Raw genomic sequence first — 12,318 nt, forward strand, 5'->3', positions numbered from 1 at the left:
ATTCGCCAGTGTACCTAATAAAGATCACTAGAGTCTTATATGACAATCTTCTGAAATGTCTGTATAAAAAGGAATACTGCTACAAACAACTGATGCAAGCATTTCCCATATGTCATGTCAGATGCTCACCCATCCACCTTTAAACTATTAACATAATAAACCAAAATTACAACATCTCATTCATGTAATATCACTGAGGAGAAAAATCAGGATAGAAAATCAAATATATGACTCAACTTTTGTAAGAAAACAACACATATATTTGGAAGAAAATATTCTAATATCAAAATATTACAATTTTTATTTTTCAAAATTTTCAATACCTTGCATGTAAAATTATAAAAGTAATATATGTTACTTTTTTTTAGTTCTAGGGATAAAACCCAGGATTTAGTACATGCTAGACAAGCACTCTGCCGCTTAGTTACATCTCCAATTCTATGTTATCTTTTAAAGGAAAAAAATTAATTTTTTGTAAAATGTAAACTTTCTACAAATTGTTCAAGCCATATATGTACTAAAATTAATACTCACATCATCTAAATCTCCTGTTGCATCACCTTTTTCACTACAAAAAATAAGTAAAACAAATAAGTTTTAGCTTCAAAGTGAAACAAATAAAATTATTTAAAAATTAAAAAAATTAGAATAGTTTGCAGGGATTAATGTTCCAAAATTTATTTCATCTTAGGAATCTCAAAATGGCACTCTACAGCAGATGATTTTTAATAAAATGAATAAGAGGTATGCTACATTAACAGATAAATGATTCACTGGAATTTTCTTTTCTTTCTTTTTTTTTTTTAGAGAGAGAAAGAGAGAATTGTTTTTAATATTAATTTTTTAGTTTTCGGCAGACACAACAGCTTTGTTTGCATATGATGCTGAGGATCGAACCCGGGCCGCACGCATGCCAGGCGAGCGCACTACTGCTTGAGCCACATCCCCAGCCCAGAAATTTTCTTTTTTAAAGCAAAAGCCACCAACGAACTTTTTTTAATGAACAACTAACTGTAGAAAATAATTTTTTTTCTATTAACTTGCAGTATTCTGGCTAAAGAAACCTAATTCTTCAAATAAAAGAATGTTAAGAAAAGAACGTTTTGAAATAGGACTTTTGAAAATGAATTAAACTCAATACAATGCTATTTTAGCTCCCCATTTTGAGACACTGGCCCAATAATCATGTGCAATTGTATCTGACACTAAGCAATATCTTTGCAAAAAGAGCCAAGAAAGTAAGACAATTTTCTGTTAATCTCTAAAAGGATGTGAGAATTTACACTCAGTGGTATGGCCCAAAATATGGTGACTTCTTCACACTAACCTTTCAATCTTGATTTGTTTACCCATGACACCAACCAATATAAAAATGTTTCAAATAAAGTTAAAAACACAACTTAAACATTAAACTTTCTGAGCAAACAGTTCCAAGTATTCAGATTATTCTAAGATTTAAAAGTTTGAGAATTAATTTTAAATGTAATTAATTCAACAAAGTTAGATACCGAGAAGAGTGAAAGTGACTACAGTGCTTCTCTCCATCATGCTAGAAGTTCTTCTCTACCTCCATTATTAAAATGTTTATTTTGGCGGGGAGGAGTTGGGTTTTTAAAAGTTTGACTTATGAGATCTGAGCATTTGCTGACAAAGGAAACAAGAAAATGATCTGAGCCTGAAAATAAGAACTTAGGATCATACCAGCACCAGACTAACCTTTCAACAGCTGGAACAGAACTGAGATGCGGGTCATTCTTAAGCAGGTCATGACTGCTTTTGCTTTTCCCCTTCATGCTCTGGAAAAAAAATGTATAATACCACCATAAGCAGAGAAATAAACAGTCTTGCAAAAGTACAAATATACACAAAATCTAGTACTGACACAATGTGTTTGGCAAAAATAAGTTCCTGATAAGTTTGTCATGGGGCTGGGGTTGAAGCTTAGTTGTAGAGCACTTGTCTAGCATGTGTGAGGCACTGGGTTCAATCCTTAGTACCACATATAAATAAATTAATTAATTAATTAAAGGTCCATGGACAACTAAAAAAAAAAGTTCTGTATACATTAAAGCTTTAGAAATAAGAATTTCAAGGCTGGGGTTGTGGCTCAGTGGTAGAGTGGTCACCTAGCATGCTGAGGCACTGAGTTCGATCCTCAGCACCACATAAATGTAAAAGAAAGATATTGTGCCCATTTAAAACTAAAAAATAAATATTTAAAAAAAAGAAAAAAGAATCCCACCCTTTCATTGACTGAAAATACTATTTTAAAAACATCTTTTCAGGCTTTGGTTGTAGCTCAGTGGTAAAGCGCTTGCTGAGCATGTGTGAGGCACTGAGTTTGATCCTCAGCACCACATATAAATAAATAAAATAGAGGTCCATCAACAACTAAAATAAATATTTAAAAAACAATCTTTTCTTCTGAAAAGTGACACATCATTAAAACCAAGTCTATTAATTACCAATTTTAAGCACTAAATCCCCATCATAATTCACATACAACTAAAATCACTAATTTATTATGACTCATATTAAAACTTAGAAGATCATAAGAATAATTAGAAATAAATACGCACAAGTATTCTTCAAATATACCATCTATAATGCACAGAATTGTATTTTAAAAAATACTCAAGTAACCAGATAAGTACATCCATGAGATACTATTTAATAAATGGAAAACAGATAAATAAAGAACCTCTCAAGTATGGGAATATTCATCAGGAACTAATGTTTTTCAGGTGCTTTAGTTTGAAAGTTCATGTTCTCAATAAATTTACATTTTAGCATAAATAATTAAGAAGAAACATCTATAGGAATAGTTACTACAAGAAGTTACTATAAGAAGTACAACTATAAAATAACTACTACTGTTGTCATCGGTCTTATTTATTCATTTATTTATTTAGGTATTAGGGATTGACCCAAGGAGAGCTTTACCACTGAGCTACATTCTCAGTCCTTTTAATTTTATTTTTTGCTGAGGGCCTTACTACATTGTCAAGGATAGCATGGAACTTGTGATTCTCCTGCTTCAGCCTCCAAATTGCTAGGATATCTGTGCCAGACACTGTGCTATAAACAGTATTTCTATCCCTCACTTCCTCTTTCCTCAAATGAAAGGATAAGAGATGATTATAAGCTATGCTACATAGATGCTTAAGATTAAGTAATTTACTAATGGAAACAAAGCTAGTAAGTGGAAGAGGATCTAAAAAAAAAATCAGTTCTGTCTGGCAATAATATATAAAAAATTCATGTGTTTCCATTTTTTTTTTTTTTTTTTTTTTTTTGCTACAGGTCCCTATGGATCCAGAACACTGGCCTTGTTTCAGAGCATACTTTGTGCCTTGAGGTGGAAGCTGCTCACCCTACCCCACAACTAATTAAATAAAAGTGCACAGTAGGAGGTTATAATTGACAGAAAGAATAATTTCTATTTATTCTGAAGAGGAATTTTATGTTGAAAAGTTCATAACAAAATATATTAACTGCATATTTAAAATGCCTAGATACAGAGAAGTGAAAATACCTTTTTCCTTTAAGCCCTCTGTACCACTATTAATTTTGAGAATGGGCTCTTAAATTTGTCAGGTTTTACTCTGAGGTGGACGCATACCTTAAGAAATAACTTCCATGATAAAAATAACAGATTTTTAAATTTCTGCATTAACATAGAATTCCCCACATTTTAAAGATCCAATCAAAACATGTTTAGAGTCCAGTTTTACCAGACAAAATAAAACAAAAAAAAACTTTCTCAAAGAATTAATCTAAATATACTATTATTTGCAGTTTTAAAAAGATATACAATCTGAGTTAGGTAATTAATTATGTATTTTTAATCCTATAACCTTATATAAAACTAAGAAGTGATAAAAAGAAAAAAAATGTAAAATAATTGCTTGATAATGTTTGTCCAACTATAAAAAATGGAACAAAAGTTTCAAAAAACAGCAAGTGGTATAGTAAAAAGAACACAAAATTAAAAAATGGTAGTTGTTATTTCAAAACCTAATATTTTATAATTCTACAAGTTTTAGTCCATAATCTTTTGCCATTTTTAGAAACAGAATGACTTCATCAGACCTCCAAACATTTCCCTGCAAAATGGGAACAGCAGCCCTGTCTGTTTCACACAAGAGAAAGAGATATATGCAAAAGTGTACAATGAACAAAATGTGACCTAAACTAGAACAAAACCTGAATATCATTTTGTTCAATGCTTTCTATCCCTAAAATTCCTTCCCCCTGTATCTCTGGACATCAGGTTGTCTACATCTACCCTAGTAAATATACTCTTATAAATTCTCCCCACTTGACTCCCTCCCTCACAATCATAAACACCACAGCCAGAGTTGGCCTCTGACCCTCTACTCCAGCCTCTTGGTTCACAGATCAGAAAATTACAGTTACCCTAATAAAGAGCAGGAGTAAGATTATAATTCAGGTCTCTAAACTCCTGTTTCATTAATGAGCTATACTATTTCACTTATTTGTAAATGTTAGTTTACAACTGTTCCTTTAATTGTGGTTATCCATTTTTTTAAAATGAGATACTGGCAGGTGTAGCTTAGTGGTACAGGGCTTGCCTAGCATACACAAACAGCAAAAAAATAAGGGCAGGAGACTTCTTATTGCATTGCTTTTTTAAAAGTGGCTAAGAAAGTTCATTTTAAATGTTCTCATCACAAAAAATGAAAATCATGTGAGGCAAAGCCTATGTTAACTAGCTCAATTTAGCCATTTCACAATGTATGCATATTCTAAGACATCATTTTGTACAGGATAAATATATATCAATTTTATTTGTCAGTTTAGAATAAGTTATTACTTTTTAAATAAAAGGTTCTTGTTTATCTCCCAAAGCGTACTTTAAACAGCTTGAGGGAAAAAGCACAAAACTCTTTTATACTAATTTAAAATAAAACCCAACAACAGGAAGAATCTGTGAACTAACCTGAATAATCATTATCATTTCAAATTTTAATTAGCTTTTTAAATTGAATTAGCACAGAAATATAGAATTAAAAGTAATTTTTTCAGATCTTCCTCTCTCTTGCATCCTGAAGGCAAAGAAAATAAATTTACCCAAAGAGGGTAAAAATGAATTTAAACTTTCTTTTTAATGTCTGTTCTTCCCAAGTCATCTAGTCTGAGTCTCTTATTTATGCCATTGAATAATAATAATTTTAAAGAAAGAACAAGCCCCCCAAAATATTTTTAAATGTTATAAAAGTTGTACAGAGAAAGCTGACTATTTAAAGGGTTTAGCTACTGGAAAAAAAAAAAATTTAAGTATACAAAGTGAATTCATTGTGAGGAGCTCCACAGAAAACTCAAAACTGTCTGCAAGCAAATCTAAAAATGAACATCAAAAAAAGTAGGAAAATCACATTATTATCTTGAACTTTATACTAAAGAATAAAACAGTAGCAAAACAGAAGGAATTAAATGGAAGAAAGGAAGAAAGAAATAGAAGAAGGAAGAAGGGAGAGATAGAGGGAGAAAGGAAGAAAGACTGAGGATGTGGTTCAGGGAACAACACTGGCCAAGAAGTTAGACCTTGGCTTCAGCCTCTAATTCTGAGTGATGATAATATCACGTGGCAACCTGTCTAGGGCATAGTGTCCAATTGTTTAGCTAATACCAGTCTAGATAATGCTATCAAAATATTTTTAAATGTGATTAACATCTAAATCAGTAAGCTTTGAGATTACTCCCATAATGTAAATGAACCTCATTAATCAACTGAAGGCCTTAAGAAAAAGAAGATTCCCAAAGGAGAAACATTTCTACCTCAAGGCTGCAATATAGAAACCCTGCCTGAGCTTCCAGCCTGTGTATTTTAGACTCATTAATTATTCCTTGTGTCTCCAGTCTGCTGATCTACTCTCTATATTTTATATTTGCCAGTTCCCACAATGACATGAGCCAATTACTGTAAACTCATAGATAAATCCTCTCTCCCTCTCCCTCTCTCCCCCATTTCCCTCCTCCCTTTCCCCTCTCCCTCTCCTTCTTCTTCCTCTTAGTTAAAAATAAAGGAATTTTAGAGTCCACTTATTGTATTTTCCCACCTCATCAGAATTTCCTTGACCTAACTATTAACTGGTCACCCATGTCTCTCAGGTAAAAGGATCTCTCTCTCTCTCTCTTTCACTCCCACACACACAGACACACATGCACACACACACACACACACACACACACACACACACACACAATTATTTCTAAATAGTTACCATTAATGAAAAAATTCTCTAGCTGGAGAAAAAGGTTTATGTGTAATTTCCCACCATCCAACCAACCCTAGTTCTACCTTCTAGAACTATAAATGAACTACAAACAAGTCCTGTTATTAAGATATACTATGTAGAGTTTAATTCAGATAGAGACTGGAAGGCAGAATAATGGCCTCTAAAGATGTTTATATCATAATTCCTGGAACCTGTAAATATTACCTTACATGGCTAAAGAGACTTTGCATGTATAGCAAAGATTCTGAAATGGAAAAATTATCCTAGATTATCAGAGTGGGTCCAATGTAATGATAAAGGTCCTTATAAGTGAAAGAGAAAGACAAGAGAATCAGTTTCAGGATGATACAATGAGAAAACTTTACCAGTCATTGCTGGATTTAAAGATGGAGGAAGGGGCTATGTCAAGGAATACAGGCAGTGAAGTTGGAAAGGCAGGGGAATAGATCCTCCCAGAGCCTCCTGAAAGAAGGCAGCTCAGTTACACCTATTGCAGACTTCTGACCATCAGAACTGTAAGACAGTTTATTTGTTTTGCTTCAAATTACTAAATTTATGGAAATGTCACCATAGTAATCCAAAACTAATAAAGTAATGCATCTTTTTTAAATCAATAAAATATAAACAACTAGAAAGTTAAGTAAATTAAAGTTGCATATAACTTGGTGTGACAGATATATCTAATAAACTAGACTGTTCAATATTCTGACAACCTCTGTGCCAATGGCAGCAATCTGTATCATGCTAACACAACTCCCAACTTTGGGGGTAAGTTTAATTTCATAGGCTAAAGTAAAATAGGACAAAACATTCTTATTTATTCTCAAAAGCAGTTTATTTGTCTATCAATATAGCCTTTTCTGGGTAAGAAAAAGCTCTTCTACAACTCTGGGTCTGATGTAAAAATCTTAACATGTCAGTGAGAGAAATACTGTGTATTGCTGTGAATATGGAGTAATTTCATCACTGTATCAAAATCTAGTTATTGAGATACTTTTTAATGGACCTATAATTTAACTGGCCTTATGAAAACTACCTTTCTGACTATAAGCACTTACTTAGAAAATATTTTCTAAGATTTACACAAAAATTGTACACAAGTATTCATGAATGAATTTTAAAACCCAAACAGACATTTGTATGAAACTACTATTAAAGAAAAACAGTATCATCGAAGGGACCTTCCATATAAAATTCTTCAAATATTTGAAGTCTAAGATCATATTTTCATTTAGTGTTTGCTTCTCCAAGTATATCCTGTCCCTTAAGCATTCTCTATTCAAGTGGTTTTGGGCATTGTTCCCATCCCTTTCACCACCTTCCCTTGTTCAGGATAGATCTAGTTTGTTAATACGTTTCTTAAATATGTATAGAACTGAACAAAATGCTGCAAATGTGATCTAGACAATGCAGAGAATGTTAAATTCCTTACTCCAGATATGTTAATCTTAATAATTCAACTGGGGCTTATTAAGCCATATATATTCTGATGATTTTATTGAACTAAAGTATAGAATTTACATGTATACCCAATATAGTTCTACTTACTTTAAAAAAAATAGGCACAGATTGACAACAAAGCACCCATGAGACAGAAATATTCAATTAGTTATAAATCTATCTGACTACACCATCTCCTGGATCACATTTCTTCACGTTATTCACAAGAATACCATGAGAGTCTGACAATGTGTTTTTCTGAATCCAAGATACGATTATTATGGCATCCCTCTATCATGCAATCCTATCAAAAAGGAAATGAAGTCAGTCTGGCAAGTCACTTAACCAGTGTCTTAGTTTCCTCATCTATAAAGAAAGGAAGTTGGACCAGATCCCTTTGTGCTATAAAATTCTATGATTCTAAAGAGATTTTATCAGGTAGTAGAAAGATACTGAAATAAATAAGGGAGGAAAGCTAACCCATGTGGGAGAGACACCTTGTCATGAATAAACAAGTGGGGTGATGGAGTGCCTGTAATCCCACACTGATAATCCACAAACCAGAGAGGACTATCTTATTTCTCCTCTCACATAAAGTAATGCTTCAATTCAGACCTTACCAATTATTAACTTATGATCAGATGGGTTCTGGAATAAAGCTTAACACTAAGGAGTCACTGAAATAAGAAACTTGATAAGCAAATAATAATGAAAACATTATTTTAAAGCCCTTTAGAAATATTTAATTTCATGCAACTACTGAAACTGCAAATTGTTATTAGTGATTCTAAAAGGCATTTACTTGGCTTTGACACTAGTTATTTCACAAATTTAAAGATAGTAAGGCTAAATTTTTAAAAACTACATTGGTTATATTTTCTCAATAGTCAGCTAGCTTTCCTTTTTCTTACCAAGCTTTTATATTACCAAAAAGATAAAATGTACTTGAGGCATGCTCACAGTCTGAAGAACTGTACCTAAGCAAAATAAACAAAAAGACACTTCCATTTGAAATCAGTCCAAAATTTATTTCATGCACTCTAGAGCAATTTCCTTTTCTCTAAGCACACAAATTTCAACAATTTTTTGTTGTTCTCTTTTCTCAAACAAAACTACCTGCTTGTCCATTATATAAAGTAGACAAACCAGCTAAATTCTGTAGGCCAGAAATGTTGCAATGTACTAAGACGTACTCACAGAGGAAAATAGGTTGTTGATGGGGCATGATGTCATGTGTATACCCATGCTTCCCAGGGCTGCTCAAACTATTATCAGAGACCCTCAGGAAGGGCAGTACTTCTACTGTGCCAAGCTTTTGGCTTCCAGAGGCTGAGCTGCTCTTCAGCCCTCTGGACTGGTTAGGCATGAGGACTTCAGTGTCTACATAATAATTATAATCATATTAGATATTGTTTTATACTTTTTAGCTGAGAATAAAATACCAACTATAAAATATAGTTTATTGTTCTATTTTAAGATATTTGACTTTCAAAGACATTTTTCAAGATTTCATAATGTAGCAAAATAATGATTATCCACCTCCTTATCTCATAATCTTAACTAGTACATATTATTTCTATACTGCAAAAAGAAAAACTGAGACTCAGAAAGACTAGGTTATTCAAAATCACATAGTGTCAGTGGGAAATGAAGGTTCAGTATGGTTTGTATGATCACAAACCAAATCGATTCCAACACACTGTCATTCATTTATGACTCAGAATCTACCTCCAACGAGCTGGTAGCCCACGACTCTATGCAATTAAAAAGGCAGAGAATAAAGTGCATGATGTTAGAGTAGTATAAAATGAGAACACAGTCATATGCTTCTTGTAATGATAATGGGGGGGGGAAGAGGTTTTTAAAAGGAAAATATAAAGGAATACAAAAAGGCCTAGATTAAATTAGGAAGATTAGGAAAAACCTAAAAGACACTTAGAAAAATAGTATATTGGGTGCTTGAAAATAAATATGATTTTGATATCCAGAGGCTGGATGGGACAATTGGACAATTTATATAGTGGAAAGCCCAAAGGCACAAAAGAAGTGGGAGAGAAAGAAGGCACAAATGCAGAATATCGGCTAATCAAATCTGCTACTGCAAAGTTCCTACATTTTCCTGTCATGCATTCCAGGAAAATTCCTTATAAGTCCAGCTTCCCAGGCCCCTTCCTTGGAAATTCTGATTGAGGGGATATGAGATGGGACCTAAGAATCTTGTTTTTTAGAAGGTAGCACAAGTTATTCTATCACCAGAGAAGTTTAAGAAGTGATAGATAAAAGGGCCAAGTTGGTGAAGGAGAGTCCTGAAAAGTAGAGACTTGAAAATAACAGGCCAAGAAATTTAGTTTATTTTTATAATCAGCAGAGAGCAACAGTAACATATTAAGCTTCAGGAAGGCCACTCTGATAGCTATGAGTGGAAGGAACAGCAGAGCAGTGTGCAGAATAATACAGCAGTTCAGACTAGAGATATGGAGGATCTGAACAAGGACAGTAGCAGATAAAAAAAAAAAATGGATCTGAGATATTGCTTTGGTGAAAACTTGCTAGAATAGTGCAACTAACTGGTAATACAGAGAAAAAGACAAAAGTCGAACTGAATCTAAAGTTCTTTGGAGGATACTGACACCAGGGAATAGAAAGAGGAGTCACAAAACAAAGAAGTATGGGAAGAAAAGATAAGGAAGTAAGCCTTGGCCAGGACTTGGATAACTAGTGACATATTCACATAGAAAGGTATCCAGTAGGCAGCCAGGGAAAAGAAGAATAAACAAGTCTTAAAATATAGATGTGTGGTGATCATTTTATCACACAGCACCCCGCACTCCTGTTAAAGAGTCAAATGAGAGAAATAACAATGACACAATACTAGGATAATGATGCTCCTTTGATAATGAACTGTGGGTTGTAATTTTCTTGGCAGAAAGGAAAGACTTTACTTAGTCTTCCTAAATCATTCAAAGTGTTTGTCTCAGTTTGAAGAGTGAAAATAAAAAGCAAGCCAGCATTATCTTCGTGGTATTCTCTCACAGTGCAGTCTTAACAGCAAACACAAATTGTTTTTGGAGTATAATTTCTCAAAATAAATCAAATTAAATATATCATTTTTTCTAACTGACACAATAGGAAGCAGCAGAAAGAAGATAAGCTTTGAACATTAACACATGCTGCTGTTACATAGAATCAAACTAATTTCCTAGTGAAGTCAAAGTAATTCTGCTCAAAACTTTCTTTAGACCAGAAATTTAACTTCAAAACAAATATTCATAAAATAACTGCTTTCTTACCCCTGCTTTCCAAGCCTGCTCAACCAATTATTAAGGACCCTATGGGAGTTGGGGAAGGGCAGGTGGTCAGTCACTGTGCTGCACAGTTGCCTTCTACCTCAGGATTCTGTTCTAAGAGTCAAATTTCTCAGCAGCCTTTTAGCCTTTCGGGAGACAGCTTCTGCAGCATTCACATTCAAATCAGAGACTTAAAAAGCTTCAAAAATATAAGTTCAAAATTCTGATTCCATCACTTCCTAATTACATGTTCTTGAACAATTTTAACCCAAGTATTCATTTCTTTATCTATAAATTGGGAATTTAAAAAAGTCTATATGATTTTTACAGAAATTATATAAATAAATATTTAGCACAGTTAGAAGATGGGAAAATAAATCATTATAATGAAGTATAATAAATACTTTGATGGCATAGACAGATTATCACAAAAAGAAGTATTTAGCTCAACCTGAGTGGGAGTTTGGTGAAGGAGATTTCAGTCAGTTTTTTCATTGCTGTGACCAATATACCTAACAAGAACAATTGGAAGAGGAAAAGTTTATTTGCAGGCTCAAGGTTTCAGAGATCTCAGTTCATAGACGGCCGACTCCATTCTTCGAGGCTTGAGGTAAGGCAGGATGTCATGACAGTAGAGAGTATGACATAGGAAAGTAGCTGGGAGCATAGCACCAGGAATCAGAGAGAGCTCTGCTCAATAAGAAGCAAATATATACCCCCAAAACCTGCCCCTAGGGACCCACCTCCTCCACATCCTCCGGGTCTATAGCTATCACTCAGTTAAATCCTTACAGAGGGATTATTGCACTGATTAGATTAACGAGCTCATAACCTAATCACTTCACCTCTAAACCTTACATTGTCTCAACATGAACTTTTGGGGAATACCCTAATATCTAAACCATAACAAGGAGGGAGGTAGAAATAATTATGGGGTAATAGTGAAGCTAATCTTAAAACAGAAAAATGAGATTAAAAAAAAACCAAAAAGGATAAGAGTGCATACTCCAGATTAACTAAAGGGAAAACAGGGGTGGAGTTACTACTATGAGAAGGCATGGGTGGATGCAAGGCAATTTGACATCTTCAGAAAACATCAATATAAAGGAATACTGGTAATTCCAGGAACTAACATCCATAGTTTTGTCCATTCACATATATACTTAAAAAAACATGGCATATAGTAAATATTTTATTTTGATAAGATGCAAATTTGAATTATGAACAATACAAAACTAGTTCATTGACATCTACAGAAGATAATTCCTGAGATATCAAGTTGGCAGTGATTCATGATATTTATATGGACTAGGGAAAGGTTTTCATGT

The 12,318-nt window shown here is 33.5% G+C and overlaps 1 protein-coding gene across 1 annotated transcript in view; it reads right to left on the bottom strand.

Annotated features, from left to right (window-relative positions):
• Cwc27 (CWC27 spliceosome associated cyclophilin) overlaps window positions 1-12,318 on the bottom strand; it is a 225,010-nt gene that overhangs the window by 190,574 nt on the left and 22,118 nt on the right. The window contains exons 8-9 of the mRNA XM_027951600.2: window positions 1,717-1,796; window positions 535-568 (exon numbers count right to left, since the gene is read on the bottom strand). Of these exons, the coding sequence (XP_027807401.1) occupies window positions 535-568; window positions 1,717-1,796 (114 nt within the window). The remainder of the gene's footprint in view (window positions 1-534; window positions 569-1,716; window positions 1,797-12,318) is intronic.

This window comes from Marmota flaviventris, chromosome 5 (assembly GCF_047511675.1).
Source record: "Marmota flaviventris isolate mMarFla1 chromosome 5, mMarFla1.hap1, whole genome shotgun sequence".
Classification (NCBI taxonomy): Eukaryota; Metazoa; Chordata; class Mammalia; order Rodentia; family Sciuridae; genus Marmota; species Marmota flaviventris.